This window comes from Mustela erminea, chromosome 4 (genome assembly GCF_009829155.1).
Source record: "Mustela erminea isolate mMusErm1 chromosome 4, mMusErm1.Pri, whole genome shotgun sequence".
In the NCBI taxonomy this organism is placed as follows: Eukaryota; Metazoa; Chordata; class Mammalia; order Carnivora; family Mustelidae; genus Mustela; species Mustela erminea.
Genome location: NC_045617.1, coordinates 95578703 through 95603146, shown reverse-complemented (window position 1 = coordinate 95603146; position 24444 = coordinate 95578703). Strand labels below are relative to the sequence as shown.

General features: G+C 36.9%; 2 protein-coding genes across 3 annotated transcripts in view; one reads left to right on the top strand and one right to left on the bottom strand.

Annotated features, from left to right (window-relative positions):
- Positions 1-2308: 2308 nt before the first annotated feature.
- On the bottom strand, positions 2309-22168 carry CENPQ (centromere protein Q). The gene is made up of 9 exons (XM_032340217.1): positions 22032-22168; positions 16470-16612; positions 15487-15535; positions 14095-14221; positions 12904-12972; positions 8918-9047; positions 4461-4580; positions 4251-4325; positions 2309-3561 (listed from the first exon to the last, which is right to left on the bottom strand). The coding sequence occupies exons 2-9, from the start codon at positions 16569-16571 to the stop codon at positions 3430-3432; spliced, it is 804 nt and encodes a 267-aa protein (XP_032196108.1). The 5' UTR covers positions 16572-16612; positions 22032-22168; the 3' UTR covers positions 2309-3429.
- Positions 22169-22227: 59 nt separating this feature from the next.
- MMUT (methylmalonyl-CoA mutase) overlaps positions 22228-24444 on the top strand; it is a 31200-nt gene continuing 28983 nt past the window's right edge. The window contains exon 1 of one of the 2 annotated variants that reach the window (XM_032340215.1): positions 22228-22366. The gene's annotated coding sequence lies outside the window, so the exon portion shown is untranslated. Of the gene's footprint in view, positions 22375-24444 lie in introns of both variants that reach the window. The other variant, XM_032340214.1, reaches the window with a different exon arrangement.

Here is a 24444-nt window from a genome sequence, read left to right as displayed (position 1 = left end):
GGAAGTGAGCTTGGTACCAGTTTTTGAGGGGATCATTAGGTTCCAGTTGGGATACTGGGGAGAGACAGCGTGGGCTCCATTTGGGAACTGGAAGCCACCAAATGGCTCACCCATGCCCTGGTAATGAAGTTGCTGTTTGTCTCCCTATTTTTCACTGGTGGCCAGAAACCCACATTTCTCTGCCTTGGAGAGGGTTTGATTTAATGAGAGCTCTACATCCTTCCATGTTAATTCAAACGTGAGATTTTGGAAGGCTTCAATATATTTGTCTGGGTTGTTGGAAAATTTTCCAAGGTTCCCCTTTGTCTCAAGTCTTGCAATGAAAAGAGCTCCTATACCCTAGCCATAGCAGCATCTCCTTCCCTTGGTCCTTCTCCAGGTACATGTTCTTGGAAGGGATAGAGCCCCCAAGCACCAGTACAGGTTTCAGATAGAGGGAACTGACCTAAGACCCCAAAAAAACACCTTGAGGCCATTTGCCTATCTACCTTCAGTGTGGGTGTGGTAGTCCTTTGTCCCCCTCTAGTGGCCGGCCACAGGAGAGAGCAGCCAGGAAGATGGAATCAATCCTACACTGTTGGCACAGGCCCTTATTTTCCTTTAAGGGCCAGAAACGTTGTACATAGGGTTGTTCTGTCCATTTTCCCTCACGTTTGCAAAACAAGTCTAATTGTAAAATTGATACCTTGTATTATAATTGATACCTCCCACAAGTGGCCATGTCTCCTCCTCCAATTTGTATTGTGGTCATGCCTTGGAACAAAAGAAAGTAAGCTGCTTTTTCTTCAAGGTTTGCAGGTCAAAATGTTTCCAGATATTCAGGATGCATCTTAAAGGAGTACTGGTGTTGGGCAGGGAATTACAGTTGCCCATCTACAGGAAGAGAGGAAAAGGCATCCCTTAAGTCAGTTCCTTATAATAGATCAGGAAGACCTTTCCTGATCTGATGGCCTGGCCCATTTATGTGACTGACGACCAAGGACCCTATCAATTCTGTGAGGTGCTGGGAGTAGTTGTGCTTACCCAGGCTTGATCCTACCTGTAGAGAGTGACCCTTGCCCTAATCTTTTTTTCTTTTTTGTCCCCTCGTTTCCTATCCATGGGACTTGAGGGGTACCAGTTATGACCTATTAAGTCTCCCTGAGTAGTTGATGGAAATGCTAGACTTCTTTTGGCTCGTTGAAAGTTGGCATGATGGCATAACAGAATTGTCCCGTCTGGCATAGCCACAAGAAGAGGTTAGTAAAGGCCACCTTTTGGAGGGGTATGATGAGGGAACTTGGGGAGATGGAAGCCGCCTGTGTAGACATTGGTTTACCAGCCCTGTTTTGCCATTCCTTCCTATAGGTGATGAAGCCAATATGGGAGGGGGGGTGTCTATCTTAAAGTATAGATAGGGGAATTAACAATTTGTCAGGTGTAGTAAAATGGCAACTGCCACCATGTGTGAGTACTCCTTCAGGCCTAGGCTTATGGGGGTTGGATTCTATCCATCATTTGTGCAGAAAGAGCATCCACATTTCTTCTCCATCTATGCAGAGAGGAGAGGATGCCAGTGATCTAATATAGGGATTAAAGCAGTGCGGGTGGGGGGTGCTTCCTGATGCACAGCATGGGCCAGGACCCTGAGGAAGCCTTGGTTGCCAGCCCTTCTGGTCAGTATAGTAATACACCCTTCCATCTGACCCGGGAGCCGGGGTAAGGAGTATGAGTCAGAGATGCCACCACAGGGCACATGGCAGAGGAGGAAGGCTGTTCCTCATCATGACAGGGAACTGTGTGTGTGATCCCTTGAAGGCCGCCTGAACCATTGGATGTCCGAGAAAAGAGCAGTAAAGGGTTTTTTCTCTCAATGCCTGGACAGGCATGTAAGGAGCCAGGTCCCTCAGAGAGCCTTTGGGTGTCCACCAAAGGATAGTCTCGGTCAGGACTCCTCAATTACTGCTCAGTTTTCTCTAGGTCCCTCACATCCAGTGATCTGGCCTGAAATGAGTTCTGAGTCCTCACTTTACTGATATTCCCAACTTATGTTGGGGGATCAATCAGAAAGGAGCCCAGAGAGCCTGTCACCAGAGATTTGAGAATGGCAGGCATGCTAATCCACTCTTATGTGACTGATGGGTGTCCACTGTTTTAACAAAATGGAGAGAGAGACGCTTTCTGTTATACACAGTTAGATGTCCTTTATGCTGGTGGAGATCCTGGATGAACTCCCAAGAAAATATTTCGGAATATCTTTTCCTTTAATGCCCAAGGTTCTTGGTCATGCCACTATGAAGAATTAAGAGGTAGACCAGACGAAGACTGGTAACCAGCAAAGCAGAGTTTATTGAGCGACAGTACAAAACTCCCAAAGAGGGAGGGGACCCAAGAGGGTGGCATTGGAGTTTCTAAGTCTAGGGGTTTTTATGAGCACTTTTGGAGAACTATTTTAAGCAACCAAAGTGTTCTAAGGCATGCTGATCAGGGCTTTGATCACGCATCTGTCTACCTATTAGGTTAATGTTTATGTGCTGATGGCCTTTTTGGGCTAACATATGGGGACGTATGTCTTAACTGCCCCAGTTCGTGATAGTGACAGATGCTTTGTTTCATTTTAAAACATCTTGCAGAAGTCATTTCTACAAAGGCTGCAAAACAAAATGCTAGTACAAAATAGGATGTTTGTACTGTTTTGTCTTAGCTGTCCTGTTTCCATGTTTTCTTGTTGGGGACCCTGGTCCAGACTACCTAACTGTCCAACAAATTCCTAACATTATTATTACAATGAGAAAAGGTTTGCCGAAAGGGGTTTTTTGTTTGGTTTTTCTTTTAAGGGAATAAATGTGTTTAGGTTCCTTTTAAATGAAATTATGCTTTGATGACAGTGGAAAATATTCATCATCTAGTCAATAATCCAACCAAAGAAATAAAATGTTCATTCTACTCCCAAAGGTAAAGACACCTAGGAAATCTTAATTATGTCACAAAAGGTCTAGAGGGTCATGTAAAAGAATAAAAGCATTTGGGGATTTCTCAAGTTCCAGATGACCAGACGGAAAATGCAAGTTATGAACTAAATAATAATGATTGCAAACAATTGTGTTTTTATGTGCTAGGCACTCTACACACTTTCCATATATTGCATTACAGTATCACAGTTCCTCGGCACTAATCAATAAAAGAACTCCATTCAGCCTTTGTAAATCATTAGAGAGCAGCTCAGGAAAATCACTGGATAAACAGCAACAGAAATGTGAGTTGCTAGATTTGACAACAATTAAAAACAGTTTTTAGAACTACATTAGATGCTAATAGATCTACAGAGGCTAATTTTAAGTGTATGGTGAAAATAAATCCCAAAGAAACCTCAGCTTCAGTGGTATCATCATAGGCTAAGTTTTACAAACTCATAAACTTTAAATTAATACAGAACAGACTAAAAAACTCTTAAAGGGCATCCAGTCTCTTATAGGCTTCTTCGATGAAAGTTAACATATTCTTCATCTGGGATGAGTTATGGAGAATATCTACGTCTCTCAGAAGAGCTTCATGGTTTGGAATTGATGTCAAAATTTCTTTCTGTGGGTATAATAGCACAATTAGTTAAAAATTTTTAAAAAACTGAGATATAATTGACATATAACACCATACTCCTATTCTTTCAAATTTGTATTATTCTGTTTTACCTCTGTCTATTCCCTTTCCTTTCACTCTAAATGGATTACAGATAGGACTATTTTAAGTTATTTTTGAGAAACTTGTAGAATTTCTACCACTATAAACATTTATACCATAATAGCTACTGGGAACCTGTGAAAACAGAGCCCAATATATAGTCTGCTACAAATAACACAACATTATTTCATGAAGAGTTATAGGCCACTGTTAGAAGCATAAACAAACTCAACTATTGGAATTTACTTCCAGAAATCTACCTTGCAGTTACAACCATACAAATATCTAAAGATACATATACAAGCAATACTGAGTATTATTTGTAACTGCAAAATCATTTATTTCCACCAGTAATTCACAAATTATAGTATGGTAGAATGCAATGTTATACAGTTATTGACAAGAATGAGAGATCCACATGAAAGATGCTCACAAAATAAGATGTTCAAACTATTCTGTCAAGTCAGAAAAATAACATGCCTACAAACGTATCATAGATATCATTTGTCTTTAAAAAAAGGAAAAGGATATTACAGTTTTATATATGCAATTCACAACTGATGATATAGCTGATATGGCAAATTAGCATTTACCTGAAGTGTGGGTGCTTTGAGACTCTTCTGAGAAAGTTCTGGAAGACAGAGTATCCCACTATCTATTTGAAACATCTGAAGTAGAAAAAGAAAGCTACAGATTATTTCAAAAGGCTGATTCCTCTCTTCTTACATTCAAAAGTTGTCTTGCTGAGAGATAAGCATTAAAAAACTTATCCAGACTCAAGATATGCATCATTAAACAATTACCTGTTTTACTTTCTCCTCCTCTTCTTCCACTTCACTTGTCAGAACCTGAATTTTGTTCTTTAGGCTCTGAATATTCCCAGTCGTTGACTCTATGGTTTCGACTATTTTATCTATTTCTTCCTGAGTAAGAGATCAGAAAGTTAATGTTTTAAATTAAATACAGTATTAAATAAAACCCAAATAGGTATTAATATACATATTTCTTAAATACCAGATATACTGAAAAATTTTTAGAAGAAACTGGTAAATTATTTTCCTTTTGCAAAACAAACTTCCGAGAAAGTAATTTACCAACATACTAATTCATTACATGGAGATTTAATTTCCATGGAAGAAGGAGATACAACCCATGTACAATATTTCCTCCATAATTCAGCAAAACTGCTACAGTCAGAGATCCTGGAAGACCCGTGTGAATACAGCAGAGCCCAAGGACTGATGGCCTAAAAATCTGCTGTGCTGTGCCTATCCATCTCTAAGCCACAACACACCCCTGGCAACCACTCATCTTTTTATTCTCTGGTTCTGCCTTTTCTAACTCACCACATAGTGGCAGTCATATAGTATGGAGCCTTTTCAGTTTTGCTTCTTTTACTTGTGATTTATAATATGCACTTAAGGTTCCTCCATGTCTCTTTAGGGCCCAATAGCTTATTTCCTTTTTAGTGGTGAATAATAGTCCATTGTCTGATATCCCACATTTATTTATCCATTCACCTAATGATGGACATCTTGGTATTCCAACTTTTGGCAATTATGAATACAGCCGCCACAAACATCCATGTGCAATATTCAAACATCCATGTATAATATACCAACATTCATGACAATATACCAAGGCGTATGATGGCTGTATCATGTGTAAGAAGAGGTTTCATTTTGTAAGAGACTGCCAAACTGTATTCTAAACTGGTTGTGTCATTTAGCATTTCCCACCAGCTATGAGAATTCCTATTGCTCCACATCCTCATCTGCCTTTGTTGTTGTCCACGTTCTAGATTTTGGCCATTCTAATTCTAGGAAGTGCATATAAAGTCTCCTTTCATGGATAGTTTTCCAGTCCTTTTTTTTTTTTTTTTTGGTTCTTTCCTATTGATTTGTACAGGAAACTAGATAGTTTGCTTTGCAGAATTTGTGGGTCAGGTTTAACCTGTTCCTCGGTCCTGAACTTCCTGTGACTTGGTTTTTGGATTTTAGAGAGTCCTGTCCAGTACCAATGTGTGTTACCACATGTATTAGTTTACTGTGGCTGCCCAAAAAACTGCCACGCACTTGGTGTCTGAAATCAGAAATTTATTCTCTCACAGCTCTGGAGAGCAGTTGTCCAAAGCAAGGTGTGGGCAGGATAGTGCTCCCCCTGAAATCTCTGAGGGAGAATCCTCTCTTGCCTCTTCCAGCCTCTCCCAGACTTCCTTGTGGCTGCTTGCTCCAATCTCTGCATTTTTCACACAGCCTTTTCTTCCATGTCTCCTTCTCTTATTAAGGACACTTTTGTCTCTTTAAGGACATGAGTCTTTGTATTTAGGACTCATCAAAGATAATCCAGGATGATCTCATCTTAAGATCTTTAATTATATCTGGGAAGACTCTCTTTTCCAATAAGGGCACATTTGCACATTCCAGGGCTAAGAGTTGGGCATATCATTTTGGGGGACACCATTCAACCCACTATAGAGGGAATGAATAACAACAATGAATAAAGAAAAGTTAATATAATAAGGACTAAAAATTTCCATTGTGGTTAAAAATATATATATATATTGGTCCATTGCTTTGGTTATCTTCTTTTGGTAGCCCTACTATTCCTATGCCATATCTTCTATGCTGAGCTTTTACTTTGTCAGTTTTTCTCAACTTCAAAAAAAAATGTTTCTTTTTGATTCTTAAAATTTTCTCCTTTACTATTATTTTAGCATTTATTTGTTACATTTGCTTTAATTCTTCTAATGTAGAATCTGAAAAGCTTTTTTCTTTACTTGTAATTTTTTCCTAAATTCTGTGGCTTCAGTTTTTAGTATGTCTAATGCCGATTTATGATTTTTTCCATACCCTCTATTGTTTTTCTGAATTTTTTTCAGTTTGCTTAAGAATTAGGTTAGTGTTCATCTGTTTTGTAAACACACGCTTTTAGCATGCTTTTGTTATCTGTGGATTGCTATTTTTTGTCCTTATTTTTATATATTCTTATGCTAAATCTGGTTGTGAAATCCTATGGCTCTGTTCTTATGCGGAGGTCCATATAGATCAAAAACCTGAGCCCTTGCAGTTCCCATACCATCTTCTCAGTCTCAGAGACAGTGCTCACCACTGTCTTTTCTGTAGCACCATCAGCGAATGAGAGAGCTCAATGAATACAACAGTAGTGGGAAAAGGTTGTAAGTAAGGCACATGACAGAAAACTGATGGATACAGACAAGACCTAAAAACTCTAAGTTCAATGGTTCTGTTAGGCCAGTGAAGACTCTTGTGCCCAAAATGCAAACAGTGCTTCCACTGAGTAACTGGCCATTAAGCAAGCAAACCCGACTCTTGTAATGCTGTGATATAAGAAATATGTATTTGGTTTTCATCCCTGGTTTCTGACAGAGAGCTTCTAAAATCCTTGTAATCTGTTGAGTGATTGGGGTGACACAGTGGCATCCTTTGCTAGTCATAATAAGCCTCTTTCAACCTTACCTGAGAGTTTATGCTAATGAGTGATTCAGAGAGGATGAAGGCTGGTTGCCAGAGCAAGCAACCAAGTGATTACAGGGTTGGGACTTTCAGCCCCACTCCTTGGTCTCTTGGGAAGGGGAGATTTAGTTAATAATCAATTCTGCCTACGTGATGAAGCTTTCATGAAAATTCTAAGCACTGGATTCAGAGAGCTTTCAGGTTAGTGGAACACCTTGGGAGGCTAGCAAATCATTGAACATGAGGAATGGGTAATGGCAACACCTGATTTATATGTGGAAAATCCACACATTTGGTGTCAGAAGTGTTGAGGATTGAAAAAGTTTTTTTCATTTAACTGTATTTATGCTTTTTGCTAGAAAACAAATGCCCCTCATATTACAGAAGATCACACTATCATTTACTATCTCTGACCACTTTCAAGTGACTTACTCAAGTATTAAATATTAAGATAACTGCCATGATCACACTTTAAAACCTTTAAAATCACCTTTAAAAAACCAAATTCACAAAAAAAGAGTAAGAACATGATTACCAGGGGCTGGGAGGGGAGAAAATAGGGAGAGGTCAGTAAAAGGTATAAATGTTCAGCTATAAGATGAAGGAGGTGTGATGATCTAATGTGAAAAACAAGGTGATTATAACTGGTAATACTGTACTGTATACTTAAAAATTTGATAAAAGAGAACTTAAGTGTTCTTAACACACACAAAATAAAAAATAAATAATGTGAGGTGAAGGATGTGTTAATTTACCAGATGAGGGAGTCCTTCACAATGTGTACATATATCAAATCACTACAATGTATACTTCAAATTATAATTTTAGCCCAATAAAGTTGAAATAAAAAAATGATATCCAACTGTTTATTACATGGTGGAACTAGTGTCAGTGCTGTAAATATCCTCTTGAAAAGTAGTAACAAGAAAAAAATTCAATATAACCTCACACTAAGAAGAAAGTGAGTTTCTATTTATAATATATGCAATTTATTAATTTATAATACACGTAAGTTATAATATATATAATTAATTTATAATATATGTAAATTTGTTGCTCAGAGTCTAATGCATCCAATGTTATTCTCAATCATATGGAAAAACTGGAATAAATTGTGATTTTTGAATTATTAGAAATCCCTGGGGGATGCATTCCTTGCATAAACTACTATCAATCCTGCATTTTCTAAATTGCTAACAAAGACCCAAGGGCCATCATCTACAAACTACTTTGAAATGGGATATATGGGATATAAGGGATATATGGTCTAATCAACTTTAGCCTTAATGACTACTTAATAAGCCCTGTACGTTTGTTTCTCTTAACTGTTCAAGTATCCACTAACTAAAAGCCTGAAGTTAGTCATAATACCTAATGTTATCTCCCATTATCTTCTGCAAGATAATGATTGAGAATCAGAATCGGCAGTTGGACTAAGATGTGCGTCATTAACTTTAAGCAGTTTGTCTAAGGTTCAGCTAAAAATAGGTCTCTTTTTCACATTTGTATAATGAGATCATATAGCACACACATCTTGAAGTTGTTTTGAGAATTAAGGGATATAACTACAAGTGCCTAGAGCAGTGCCTAGAACACAGAGAGCCCTCATTATATGTTAGCCATACAATAATAACAATTAGTATAAAAGAAGAATTTAATGAAAACCCTGTTCTAAGATCTAGTATTTATTATTTAGAGAATATCATGATAGTTAAAAAAATTTCTTATTCTCTTCCTCTTTCTCCTAACTCTCTAATTATGGACTCCCTGTTCAAATTTCATACCTGCAATAATGCCAGACCTTCTTCATTAGCTCTGTGCTGTGCTCTTTCCATTTTCAGTAGATTTGACACGTTAGTTAAATCTTTCAGCTTTTTGGGAGGGACTTTAAGGGTTTCACATAGTTGTAGCAATCTTAGGAATAATAAAAAAAAAATTATGTTTACTTTTTTAAGTACTATTTTTATTTTGTTTTGTTGTGTTTTGAATTGTGTTTGCTGCCATCTTTTTTCTGTCCTCATATTCTCAAGGGCTATCATATTCTTTTATTAACAGTAGCTAACATTAGCAGTGACTCACCCATTAAAAAGCCGTGACACATTATCTTTTAGCCTTCTGAGTTATTAAGATTTACTTCAAATCATGTAGCACTTAAGTTGTTTCATGAAAGGAGAAATTTCTGTTTTACACACTAATCAATTTTATTATATATTTATATAATTTCATTTTTATATAATTTCATTTAAACATATTTTAAATATATTTATTTATTTATTTGAGAGAGAGAGAGAGAGATAGAAAACATGAGCGAGGTCAGCGGGAGAAGCAGACTTCGTGCTGAGCAGGGAGTCCAATGTGGGATTCGATCCCAGGACTCCAGGATCATGACCTGAACCGAAAGCAGTTGCTTAACCAACTGAGCCACCCAGGCGCCCTCATTTAAATATATTTTAAAATAAAACATTCCTTGTATCTTCTGAATATATTTCCTAGACTAGTATAGCACATAATTCTATCACTGATTGTGAATAGCTGGGTAAAAGATGAAACACTACTCTGTAAGTCATAATTATGACACTGAACTCTATATTTCAGTTGTCTTAGATAATACGACCAATGAAAAGAACTCTGTATTAGTTACTCTAACAATGATTTTAAAAGATAAGTGAGTCCTACAGAGTTTAAGGCAAATAAAATGTTAAGATTAAAGTGCTTTGTTTAAAAGTATAATCAACATGTCTATGACCCAGCAATTACACTACTGGGTATTTACCCCAAAGATACAAATGTAGTGATCCGAAGGGGTACCTGCACCCCAATGTTTATAGCAGCAATGTCCACAATAGCCAAACTAGGGAAAAAGTCCAGTTGTCCATTGACAGATGAATGGATAACACAATGGAATATCATGCAGTCATCAAAAAATTGAAATCTTGCCATTTGCAAAGACATGGATGGAACTAGAGGGTATTATGCTAAGCAAAGTAAGTCAATCAGAAAAAGACTATCATATGATCTCACTGATATGCAGAATTCAGGAAACAAGGCAGAGGATAGCTGGCATAGAGAGGAGAAAATGAAACAAGATGAAACCAGAGAGGGAGGCAAACCGTAAGAGACTTAATCTTAGGAAACAAACAGAGGGTTGCTAGGAGGGGAGGGAGGTGGGGGAGTTAGGGTGGCTGGGTGATGAACACTGGGGAGGGTATGTGTTTTGGTGAGGGCTGTGTATTGTGTAAGACTGATGAATCACATTCCTGTACTCCTGAAACAAATAATACATTATATGTAATTTTTTAAAAAAAGAAAACTGCATATTAGTCAAACTAAAAAAAAAGGACAATCAACATGAATACTGTGCAGTATTAAAGTTAAGGGATCCTCTCTAAATATGTAATAAAGGAAAGAATAGAAGAAAAAATAAAAAGAAAATTAAAAAACCAAATTAAAAACAAAAAAGTTAACAAAATATAGCAAGGTTATAAAATCTTCCTTCAAACTGAGTTGGTTAGATTGCCAATGGAAACTAACCTATCACTACCCTCACTGGTAGCAGGAAGCAATACAGCTTTCCTAAAAGCTTGAATTCTTAGATTCCAGGAGGAAGAGATTCAGGAGGAAAATCTAAATTTGGTTGCTTCTTAATAGCAACATTTTGGAGTTCTCAAAAACCCTACTATTTAAGATTTGCAGGTATAAATAGTGGAAAACAAAACTCATCTTTCTAGGATCTTACTCAAAATATTATTTTTTGTAAAGAAAAAAGAAAGAAGCAGGTAATATAAAGCTGCACCAATCAGAATTTTCATCAAACTGTTGGGACAAACCTCAGTTATCCAATCATTAGGAAGGGCATCACATTTAAGAATAAAAACCTGTAGGGCACCTGGGTGGCTCAGTCTCTGAAGCGCCCAGCTCTGGATATCCGTTTAGGTCATAATCTCAGGGTCCTGGGATCAAGCCCCTACATATGACTCTGCACTCAGCATGGAGTCTGCTTGGGTTTCTCTCCCTCTGCCCATGTCCTCACTTACTCTTCACCTCTCTCTCTCTAAAATAAATCTTTACAAAGTAATAATAATAATAATAATAATAATAATAATAATAATGTGTGTCTATAACCATTCCTAAGAGGCATAAGTTCTTGATTTCTAAACTAAAATAATGATCCATTTATGAATAATTTCTTCTACAAGTTTATCAAGTTAATTCTGTGAAAGGGTCACTCACTATTCTACATGTTGTAAACAGAGGTTATATTTGCAGAAATCTTAAAAAATCTTATTAAAATAAAAGTGTTACCTGAATACATCAACTACACCTAATCATCATTCATAACATTTTTCTATTGAGCAGACTCATGATCAGACAAACAAAACAGGGCTGCTAGTCAAACTGAATGGGTTAGATACTACAGTTTTTAAAGAAACATACTTTAAGAAAGTCTGCTCTATAGAAAAATGTTATGAAAGATGATTAGGTGTTGTTGACATAGTAGGGTGTATTCATGTTACACTTCTATTTTAATAAGATTTTTTAAGAATCCTGCAAATCTAATTGTACTAAAATATTCTCATTTACACACCAAATATGACTTATTTGTTCTCTATTAAAAGGCAATAAATAGCTACACTTTTATTATGTATTAGCTTATACACTGGCTTTTTAGTACACTCCTTCCCTTTTAATATTAGACTATCATTCCCATAAGCAGGTTGCAGGTCCGCTTCTAGCAGTCCTTCTTCAATCTCTTCAATCTCTACACAAACTCCCCTTCCCATACACCCTTTCTGTTTTGTTACTGTTGAAATTATACTTAAAGTAAGGAGAATTTTTGCTCAGACTTCCCAAGAAGTCTACTAGCTCTAGTTTACTAGACTAGAAATTAGACTAGACTAGAAACTAGTAAACTAGACTAGACTAGAAACTAGTCTACTATTTTCAGGCAAACCTGAAACTAAGATATGAAAAGAAAAAGTTGGGTGCCTGGGTGGCTCAGTCAGTTAAGCAGCTTTGCTTTTGGCTCAGGTCATGATCTCAGGGTCCTGGGATCCACTCAGTGGGGAGCCTGCTTATCCCTCTCCCGCTGCCTCTTTCCCCACTCATTCTCCCTCTGTCTCTCTCTCCCCAGTAAATAAATAAAATCTTAAAAAGAAAAGAGAAAAGAAGAAAAAAGAAAAGAAAAGAAAAGTAAAGTAAAGAAAAAGTTATGCAAATAGTAGTCACTGATATCTTTGGCAGCAGGGTGACTTTAAAAGCACTTGAAAAGAAACTTCCATTTGTGAATTGCCACAAGATGAAGATAAGTAATACCCTGGAAAATTACACTTGCTGCTTATGAAAATAATCTAATATAATATCTGAAGTGAAAAAATAGTAATGGAGTAAATCTCAGATAAGAATGGTAAACCATTAACTTCAAATTGCTAAAAATGAAGATGGAGTTAAAGTTGACATAATATCTTTTCAAATCCCAATACAAAAAAATTAACTGTAGAAGTAGGTATTTGTGATTTTCAGACTCATTTTTTTAATAAATTCTCTTAACTTACTTCATAACTGCATGCAGCAGCAGTTCAGAGTATATATTTCCAAGTCATTCACCTTCTTAAAACAACAACAAAAACAACAAAAAAAACCCAACATGAAAGAAAAAATTTATATCCCACAAATGTCTGTTCTGGTAACATAGAACAGATCAGACTTTCACTAATTTTATTTTAAAAGTATATTTTTATATTTTATAAAAAAATCTGTTGCATAACATTACCTTTTCTTCAGATAGTTAAGATGATACTGAACTCGTTCATTTTCTCTAACATTATTACTCAAAATTGCTCTAGAAAACAAACAAAAAAAAAAGATTGAATGAATACTAGTTTGAAATACAGTGAATATAATGTGTTTACTTTTCCCCCTGCTTTCTTTCAAGTGCCCCTCCTCGCTAGCCAGGCAGAATTAACCACTTTTTATTTTATATCAAATACACTTTCCTCCCCAAGTTTTATTCCTGATTTTACTGAGAAAGCCTCTAGGATTTTGTCATTACGTAGAATACTTGCTGTAGGCTCCAGATAGACAATCTTTGTCATGTTAAGGAAGCATCCTTACATTCTTGTTCTTTAAAGAGTTTTTTTGTTTTGTTTTGTTTTATTCTTAAATAAGGAATTAGTATTGAATCCAGCAAATGGTTTAGAACAGATATTAAAATATCACATTATGTTTTCCTAGTTTAATCTGTTATGCTGTTTTGATAGCTTTCCTAAAGTAATCTTTGGGTTCCTAAACTAAATTTTATTTGTTTTGTGTTAATTATTCTTTATATATACATTTGGATTCTATTTCTAGTTTAGTAATTCTACATCTATATTATTAGTGAAAGGAGTTTAACAGTTTTCAGGGTATGTATTTGTACATATATTCTATTTTTTCAGGTTTTGATATCAGGATTATAATTTTATGTAATGAAAATAGCTTGCTACTATTTTATTTATTTTTGTTTCACACATTTATTTATTGAAATACAATTTTAAGCAAAGGTACAATCAAAGTTCTTATTACATTCTATAATTATAATTAATTTAGATGAGTTCAGCTTCTTGATGGCAGAATCCTGTCTTACTTTCTTTGATCCCCACTATGGTAGCTTACATATTAAGTGTCAACTAGAACTCAACTTCTTAAAGTAGCCCTAGTGACAGAACAAGTTTAAAGTTTACAGGTAGCAGGTCATGCAACACAGACTTCACCTTTCTTTTACTGATGGAATCCTAAGCTTCTGAAATTAACAATGACTTCCTGCTTAAGGCTAACAGCATCAAAAGACATTATATTCTTCAGAAAAACATCTTATCACCGTAAAATAAATGACATTTAAAAAGAAATGTTTCTAAGGAAATGTGTTTCTATGGGAAACATATAAGTAGAGATCAAGGGCAAAATGGAAACCTTTCATACTTACATTATTACTGAATCCATCATAGTTTGCAAATGCTCTCTACTACTCTCTGAAAGAGGCTGCCAGGTTTTTCTCTTATTGGATGTTATCCGAACCTGTTTTAGATCAGTATGCTCTGTTTGTCTTGTTACTGGTAAAAGAAGAGACTAGGTCAATCTTGAAGTTTTATGTTTCTACTTAAAAAGTGATTCAAGTATAAATTTATTTTAAAAAGCTAATAGAAGTATGAGAACCAAAATATGATGAAACTGCACAAACTGCTAAATTTCCTTTTTATTGCATAGACATAATATGCCAGGTGTTGAGCATGATTATGCTGTCTAATATTATGTTAACTAAAATACTACTAGCTGATACTGCATACACAAACTCAAGGCAATTCTAAATGAAGAAGCAGGCTACAATTATTAGGATTCAATATAAAAGTCTGATTCCCAGAAATGACCTAAATTAAAGAGCTTCACTAAGAAGACTAGAAAGCTATTTCTACCAAATGCTGAATGGCAACTGGAACAAAATATTCAGGGTCTACTTGGTTATTGGTATTGTTCTACTTTTAAGGGATAAACAAAGGAGATACACTATTGACTCATATTATGATTAGTTTTGGAGAGAAGGGAAACTAAATTAATTATCATTACAGGTATTCAAAGCATTACAAAAGAAAAAGTACTCTGTGAACTATGGAAGTATAGCTTCCTAGCTTGGTGTTGCTGAGGAGAGAGAGGGAATTCCTAAATGAAGTGATGCCTAAGGAAAGATGACCACTCCAGATTAATTTACTACAAACAAAAGTAGACAGTAGCCCCAAACTAATCTATGCAATAGTGGTAGGACAGAAGTATATCTGTTTTAAAGAGAAATCAGTAGGTGTGTCTATATATCATAGATCAGTAATAATTCAGATTGTGGGACACTTTGATTTTCTCTAGTTCTTATCAATTTAGAACCTTACTCAATATTTTGCTTGAGGCAGTTAAGTAAAATTTCAGCTGACCAAAATTACTGACTAACCAGTATTACTTATTCTTGCAAAAATGAGAATATAGCTTTATTACTATCTTTTGCTTTTTTTTTTAAAAAAAAAAAGATTTATTTATTTATTTGAGACAAAGAGAACACATGTGGGGTGGGGTGGGGAGGGAGAGGGAGAAAGTCCCAAGCACACTCGCACACTCCTCACTGAGAGCAGAGTCCACATGGGGCTCTGATCTCATGACCCTGAGATCACAACCTGAGCCAAACTGAAGAGTCAGACACTCAACTGACTATGCCACCCAGGAGCCCCTACTATCTTTTGCTTTTGTACAACTCATAAACAAGAAGCTGAGAATTTTTTCATGAATATAGACAGCTTGAGACAGACAAATTAAATAAGATATGGAAAATAAATACCTTCAGTAAGCAGATGCTTTGGATTTTTATTCTTTGCTGTGTTTCTAACCTAGAGAAAAGAACATGCACACATAATTAAACATCAGATAAAAAGATACTGCTTTTGCAATATATTTGTCATGTATGTTGAAGAGTATTCACATATCTTCTGGCTACACAGAAAAAGTATATTGCCACTTTTACAGAGAAAGGGTGTGATTTCACAGGCAGAGGATGTACTAAAACAATTTGTGGACAATGGTAATAAAGTACAAGAGAATTCCAATAATTTTCTTTTTAAGATTTATTTTTATTTATTTTAGAGAGAGTAAGAGAGCTCACAATTGGGGGTAGGAGCAGAGATAGAGAATCGTTCTAGCAGACTCCCTGCTGAGTGCAGAGCCCTACTCAGCTCTTGATCCCACTACCCAGGAAACCATGACCTGAGCCAAAATCAAGAGTAGAATGCTTAATTGAACAAGACGTCTAGGCGCCCTGTGTCTAAGAATATGTTAAAGAAATCTTCAGTCATTTTGCCTATGAAATAGTGTTATATACTTTACCTGCAAAAAACACAGGCAGTGCCTAATATAGGATAAATCACAACAAAATTTTTTACATTTTAAATATTTTTTTGTGAGAGAGGCAAAATTATGGCAGAAAGCAGCTCATTCCTCCCAAGGTAATTTTTCTGTTAATAAAAACCTCTTCCACCAATTGACAGATTTCAAGTAAAGTATACACACTTTACTTCTAGTCTTCACATTCAAACACCTTAGCAATGTCCCATGACCCTCTCCTCAACAAAGAATTCTATAATCAGTATCTTTAGAAATTGAAATAATTTTCATCTAAGAATTTTCATAAATTATGTTGCAATAGCTCCCACATAATGATATGAATTATTATAATTTGTACTCAAACTGACCTTTAGTCTTCACATATTCCTCAAATGACATTTTTAATCAAAAAGTTCTGAAAGATAAACTCAGTATTTTCATTACCTTTTTCCCTGGTAACTCCACTTCCTCATCATTAATTTTTCTTTTTGGGTTTCTTTTTAACTGTTGAGACCTTTTCTTGGAAGAACTTGTTTTGCTAGACATCTTGATCTAAACAGAACAATTATAATAGTGCTTCAAAAAATCTGTGAAGATAAAAAGGACACAAAAATAAGTTTAAGCTTGCCGAATATTTTGTTAAAAAGAACTATGTATAGAGACGCCTGGGTGGCTCAGCCAGTTAAGTGACTGTCTTCAGCTCAGGTCGTGATCATTGGTTCCTGGTATCTAGTGCCACATCGGGCCCTCCTTGCTCAGTGGGGAGCCTGCTTCTCTCTCTGCCTGCCATTTCCTCTGCTTGTGCTCACTCTCTCTCTGATGAAAAAAAAAGAAAAAAAGAAGAAAAAAAAAAGAATTACCTATAAATGTTCCAAATATTCTTTAAAAAAATCATAATGAAAGTTTTAGGGAAGTATTGTTTTTAGAACATTTAAACATATTTTAAAACAAGTATCATTGCTTATTATTAAAGTAAGTGTATCTAATTCAGTTTCATTCCTAGAAATTTCTTCTATTTTTATGGCTTTAAAAAAATCATGTGAAAGTTCTTTTATCTCTCTTACTTTATACTACCCCATACAATAACATTATCTCCATGTTTCAATAAAAAAATGGAAATATAAAATATTGAATTGTTTTAATCTGATCACATATAATATTAACTTGAAGATTAATACTCAGGTCTTTTTATTTTAAGCCTAATAGATTTCTCATTCGACTTATGCCAAAGATAAAAGGAGATAATCTTTAGGATCCACACTATGAATCTATGCTATGGATATTCAAGTGGAAAAGTCACTCATAAGAATTTAAGCTAAAACTCTGCCACTGCATTTTTAAAAAGCACAGAATTATACTGTTTATTCTGTCCTTCCACAAATTACAAAACAGGCACATAAGTGTGAATGTTGTCAATGACAACATTTAAAATGACTCCTTTTCCATATCTAATAGTCCTTTATCACCAAATTCATTATTATTAAAAGGAACAGAATAATAGGATGTTTATTCTTGCATTAGACCTTAAGGAATAGAAAGCTTAGAAGTTAGGTACAGTATACATGGAGGGGTGTGTGTGTGTGTGTGTGTGTGCGTGCACGCACGCGTGTGCATATGTACAGGCATACCTCAGAGATATTGCAGGTTCTGTTATAGACGACAACAATAAAGCAAATATTGCAATAAAGTGAGTCAAATGAAATTTTTGGTTTGATTTGCGTGTAAAAGTTATGCTTACATTATACAGTAGTCTACTAAGTGTGTAATAGTATTATGTCTAAAAAATATACATAAAGCTGAAAAATGCTAACTATCATCTGAGCTTTCAGAAAGTCAGATCACTATAACAAATATAATAATAATGGAAGATTCTAAAATCTTGCAAGAATAAAGTCAGCAAATGCCGTTGGAAACATGGAGTCAAAAGACTTGCTGATGGAGAATTGCCACAAACCTTCAATTTATAAGAATCAAAGTATCTGTGAAGTGTGATAAAATGAGGTATGCCTGTATACACACACATACATATATGTAGTATATACATTTTATACACACACACACACACACACACACACGTTTTCTAGGCATATACAACTAGATACATACCAGTCACCATTCCTTTTCTAAAAGTTCAGAGATAATTAGATTAATAATTTATATATGCAGATTGAGAAACAATAAAGGAGATACTTTGGATAAATCTATTTCTTCAAATTTTGAAAGGTAAAGTTTCAAGGTTTTTTTTAAGTAACATTAACGAAAATAGTGGTAAATAATTAATTGAAAGATCACCAACTATACTTGGGGACTACATGTAAGATCAGTTACAAAAGTTACAAAAAGCCCTGGTAAATTACACTTTACCTCGGTCTTGAACAATGTGGTACTTTACACCCAGCCTGTGTTATATTCCCAAAATGCCTAATTCTTTCAACGTGGCATCCATGCCCTTATTCTTCCCTGACTTAAAAACCAATCCACATAACAGCTCTTGAAGGGCTACCATACATATAGCTGTACAGGTTATTCAATGAAGAAGGTGAAGGAGCAAGTGAGGGCTGAAATTTAGTCCTAACTCCATTTGGTAGATTAAAAATGCTGCAAATTCCTTTTTATTCCTGTTATTGAGAGATGGAGACTATGTCCTTTTATCTTAAATCTTGGCAGACTCTGTAGCTGTTTGAGCAGTAGAATATGGTGAAAATGATTCTGGACCAGTTTACTGGCCTAAACATGAAGAGACCAGCAGCTGCAACACGCTCATGTTTGGAGTATTTGCTCTTGGAACCCAGCTACCATGCTATGACGAAGGCCAATATGGAGAGGAACTGAAAGCCCCAGAAAGAGCTCCAGCTGAACTCCCAGCCAATAGCTAGTACCAACTTGCCAGCCTGGTACATATACCTGAGCCAGTATGCCGCAGCTGAACTTGCATGGAAAAGACCTGAGTCAGCCCTACCAAACAACCAAAGTTGTTTCAGATTCCAAATTCTGGAACAAAATAAATGACTTTTTTTTAATTAAAAAAAAATAAAAATCCTTCCCCAATACCTACCATACAGCATCCAACTCTTTACCATGCCATTTACAGTTCTTAACAAGCTAGCTCTGCCTGGTGTTCCATACTTCTCTCCCACTACTCCTTATAAGACTCTCTCTCTCTAGCTAGATTTGATGATTCTCCAAACACACACTGAGTAATGCATACATTATGCCCTCTACCTGGCCCACTCTCCATGCCTCCTAACCACTCCACTCTACTCTAAAAGTCTGTGGGTGCTTCTGGTGTCTAACTCTCACCTGGCACTTATTTATAGTTTGGTTCTATTAATCAGTTTTTCTTGATACTCTTTATTCAATAACCTGTAATTTAGTGCTACTCTAAATATGACTCACGAACTACTATTGTCCTTTTAAACATAGAAACTGACAGTATTCATTTAGAAATTTTTATCATAATTTGGCAACAATTTTATGTATGTATCTTATTATAAAATAATTGGGTTTTTTTCTTTTTAAATGTCATTTTCCCAGTAATTTTTTTTAAAGATTTTATTTATTTGAGAAAGAGAGTGAGAGAGAGCATGAGAGGGGAGAATGTCAGAAGGAGAAGCAGCATTCCAGTGGAGCTGGGAGCCCAATGCTGGACTCCATCCGGGAATCCAGGGTCATGACCGCAGCCCAAGCAGTCGCTTAACCAAATGAGCCACCCAGGTGCCCCAACCCCCAGGAATTCGTTAAAACAAAGCAAAACAAACAACTCACCACTTTTTTTTTTAAATGTTTTACATTCACATCAAAATTAAGCAGCAGGTATATAGAGTTCTCATCTATCCCTTGAAACCCCTCATTATCCCAGCTTTCTCCACTACCAACCTCCCACACCACAGTGGTACATTTGCTATAATTCATGAAGTTCCACTGACATAGCCTACCGCCCAAAGTCTATAGCTTAAAATAAGGCTTCATTTTTGGTGTTATATACTCCATGGGTTTGACTAGCAATTAATTTTTGGTTGAATTGTATAAAAGAATCAGTTGTGGCTGATTAAAAATTAAAAAAAAAAAAAAAGGTTGGTCCTTTAGTACTGGCAATACAAGATGCAGCATTTTCATTCATACCTCCTTGAGGCAATAAACCATAGCACAAAACTTTTCTAAAGCTTGATACTATCAACATTTTGGATGGCATAACTCTTTGTTGTGGAGGCTGTCCCATCAACTGTAAGGTGTTCTGCAGCAGTTCTGTTCTCTAGTTGCCAGTACCCTCCATTCCCCAAGGTGTGACAACCCAAACATTATTAAATGTCTCCTGGTCTTAAAGGACCTCAGATTGAGAACCACTGCCAAGAGCAAGTCAGGGACAAGGATAAATGGCTTGATTCCAAATTCTGGCTCTGACGTACTACCTTAGGCAAGTAAATTTGTTCAATTTCCCCACTGGTAAAAGGGGTTAAAGTTAAAAGCACCCGGGACGCCTGGGTGGCTCAGTTGGTTGGACAACTGCCTTCGGCTCAGGTCATGATCCTGGAGTCCCGGGATTGAGTCCCGCATCGGACTCCCAGCTCCATGGGGAGTCTGCTTCTCCCTCTGACCTTCTCCTCGTTCATGCTCTCTCTCACTGTCTCTCTCTCAAATAAATAAATAAAATCTTTAAAAAAAAAAAAGTTAAAAGCACCAACATTAAAGGCTTTTATGAAGCTAAAATTTTGTTTTTTGTTTTTTGTTTTTTTTAAAGATTTTATTTATTTATTTGACAGAGAGAGATCACAAGTAGGCAGAGAGGCAGGCAGAGAGAGAGAGGAGGAAGCAGGCTCCCCGCTGAGCAGAGAGCCCGATGTGGGGCTCGATCCCAGAACCCTGGGATCATGACCTAAGCTGAAGGCAGAGGCTTTAACCCACTGAGCCACCCAGGCGCCCTGAAGCTAAAATTTTGTACAGAATACATAAAGTGCCTAGAACAACACTTAGGACAAGGTAAGAATTCAATAAATAGGAGTCAAAATTTTCTATCACTACCTGGCCAGTTGTAAAGGAACTAAAATAAAAATTTTAATGCAAATGTAAAAGGGATAGACATTTTGCCCTGCTTTAGATCCATGGGAAACCACAACCCGGTGACAGTGGGTAGAGACAGATATGAAAACAATTACTATATAAAGTTATATAGCATGTGACAAAAGTTATAAAAGATGAGTGAATGACTATCTCAAATTGATTTGTACGTGAGTGTGTTGGGGGGGTAATGATATATGGTACTCAGGGGGAAAAAAAAAAAAGTAACACGGAATTACATTTTTAAATATTTAGCCAGAAGGACCAAGAATGAAGTATTTAAGAGAAAGTAGCAAAAGCCTGATGGCAGAACAGTTGAAAAGAAACTGTTCTGTTCGGGCACAGGGAAAATTCAACGAGACTTGAACGTGTATGGGAGTAACCCACAGAAACAAGACTGGAATGGTAGTTTGAGGCCAGACTATATACTACAGCAAAGAATTTACTCCTGAGTCTGTAGGAAACAGGGAGGCATCCTAAATTCTCTTAATTTTCTTATCGGTTTACTGAAATAAATGGAAACCAAGTCGCTCAACCGAGGCCTCAGTGTAAGCATAGGGAGCAAGCACCAAGTTTGGCAAAACACAAATAACGCGATGTTTACCTGCCTCGGGCTAGCGACGCTGCCGACCGCAATCACGTCAATGCCCGTGACACTAACCTCTAAGGCCGCACTTGGCCTCCCTACGGGCCGCCAGGGGAGATTAAGGAAAAAAGAACCGGGATGAGGATGATCTGGGGAAAGGAGGGAAGACCCCAGGAACCAGGTGCGGGGCTTCACTGCCTCCTCGCGAAAATCAAATACTTCAATCCTTGGTCCCGAAGGGCAGATCTGGAAAATCATCTCACCCTTCTGAGATACAAGCCGGGGACTCGGCCACAACCGCGTTGGCCACAAAACCCATGCCGCAAGCTGGACCCACCAGCAGTTTAAAAGCTTTCACGACTCACCGAAGACGCCTCTTCCATCCTCCAGAGAGCTACTGTCAGAACAATTCCCGCCCAATCCTTTGAAAGCGAAGGAGACCAGAAGTGGGCGGGTAGAAACCGGAAGCAGCTGTGGGGAGAGGCGGGCATCTCGGTACAGCCCTAACGTCATCAGAAGCGCGCCCATGGGAGCGCGATGAGATTGGCTGCGGGGAGGGCGGTGTCGGCCTACGCCCCTTGACTCCTGCGCCGGCTTCTGCGCAAGCTCAGTGGGGAGCTGGGCTGTGTGGACCTCTGCCTCGCAGGGTTAGGGTCTTCGAAGTCCAGCCGCCTTCTCCCACAGCCGACGGCCAAGACAGGTCGGCCAGTGAGTAAGACTGTGCACCTCGGGATACGTCAGTCCTTCAGTTCGCTCCATTCTTCTGGCTCCTCTCTCCCCACTTACCCTGTCCTCTGAGCCTGTCCTTTTTCTCTTCCCAATTTCCTTATTTAGCTTCCCACCGGGACGGCACCCACCCCTCCTCTGCCTTCTCCTTGGGTTTAGATTCTCCACGGACCCCTCACTTTTAGCGAGGTGTATGGGAATTGGGAAGTACTGCTGGAAAGAAGATTCGCCTAAAGGCCATGTCGCCATCCTCCCTGGTCACCCCAACACCCCGAGGTTCCGCTAGGCAGTGGGCTTGCAAGATTACACAGGGGTGCTCTGGCTCCACAGCCGCCTCCGCTCTAGGCTGCGGCTCTTGTTACTGTGAGGGTTTTTTTGGTAAGAGGTGGCAGGACTGAAGGTGACTTTCTGTATACAGGTAGAGGTTAAGAGTGAGAGGTGAAAATAGGAAAGACAGGTCTAAACTGACATAAAACTAAATTACTAACTTGTTCTGTTTTATCTTGAAAGAGCTCAAGATGATGTCATCTCCAACCCACACTGCCTGAACATTGGAGGTGGCTAACCTTTCCTGCAGTATTAATGTGAAACCACATTATTTGGAAAGTTATTTGATTCAGAACTGTAGATATTTTACCCATATTTGGGGGGACTGTGGGCGTGAGCTTCATCATTATTCTTTAACACATTCTAATCGTCAGTAACTATATTTTTTGACATTTTGCTTCTTTGGATAGTTGAAGCATTTTCATGGGTCTTCCGAGAAAATTCAGAAGTCCTGTTGCTACCAACAGTAGTTGTGTTCTTACCTAAAATGCTATTTTTGGCCTTTACCAATTTGCCATGTGATTTTCCGGAAGTCACCTAATAGACGGCTCTTTCCTATCATTTGTCCAGATTCGGGGAACCAGTATTTTGTGGAGATGAGTGTAGTATGCCCTGTCTACGAATCTAACAAAACCACTGTAATGGTTCAATCATGTATTATTTTTCTCACCTACTTTTTAAGCTAGTACATGTAGTTTATACTTGCAAGAAGATGGATGACAAGGACCCCATGGATATGATAGAATAAAAATCACAGTAGCTTTAAAAGAGTAATGGCAATTGTCTTGTATTTCTGTTTAGAGTTTGTTCTGTGTACTTTTTACCCAGTTGAACATGCTGCATTTACAGTGTTTTATCCTGATTCTTTTACTGAATACTTTTTTGAGCCTGTCTCCTTTTTAAACTATGCAGAACATATTTTAAATTTGACTTAGGTATAATATATTTACAGAGAAGTGTACATATCACAATTGTACATTTTGATGAATTTCTACAAACTTAGTACATCTTTATAATTACCATTTGGATGAAGACTATCACCCCAAAGCACCTCTCACTCCCTTTCTGTACTAACCACCATAAGTAACCACTCTTCTGACTTCTGCCATTAAAGATTAGTTTTGTCTATTTCCTAAATATATTTTAATAGCTACATGAAAATTCTATCACTTGTATAGACTATTCACTTACTCCTACATTGTTAGACATTGAAGATGTTTCTAAATTTTCTTTATTACAAGTAAAACTATAGGAAACATTTATTTTTACACAGTAACTTTCTCAGGAGTGGTGTTCCTCAGTGGAAGGGCATAATCCATTCTGACACTTTTTGTACATACTACCAATTTGCTTTCCAAAGTAGTAATGGCAGTTAATATTCCCACCAATGGTTTAGGTCTTTTGTTTCATAATCCCCTAACAAATGTTGGGTATTCTTATGTTTCTTTAAGTTTCATTAAATTGATAGGTAGGATATGGTAAGGAAAATACAATTTTAAGCTCACTTATAACTTTATACATTATATGGCATGATGAATATATTGATAGAATTTGCATCTCAAAATCTTTTAAAATCCTAGGCTCTATATGTTGAGGCTGTATGACTCTGACATGTATTTAGTAATTCAGATGAAGAATGGAATTTTGTTTAAGTTTCTTTATTCCTTTATTTCTCTGGATCTTAATTTCTATATCTGTAAAATGATGAAATCAGACCTAGTCACT

Excerpts from the sequence above, each read along its gene's own strand:
- CENPQ (XM_032340217.1), bottom strand. The coding sequence starts at position 16,571 with ATGTCTAGCAAAACAAGTTCTTCCAAGAAAAGGTCTCAACAGTTAAAA. Across the intron at positions 15,536-16,469 it reads TGGAGTTACCAGGGAAAAAG|GTTAGAAACACAGCAAAGAA; the intron begins GTAATGAAAATA and ends TCTTTTCTCTAG. Across the intron at positions 4,581-8,917 it reads AAGGTCTGGCATTATTGCAG|GAAGAAATAGATAAAATAGT; the intron begins GTATGAAATTTG and ends TCTCTTACTCAG.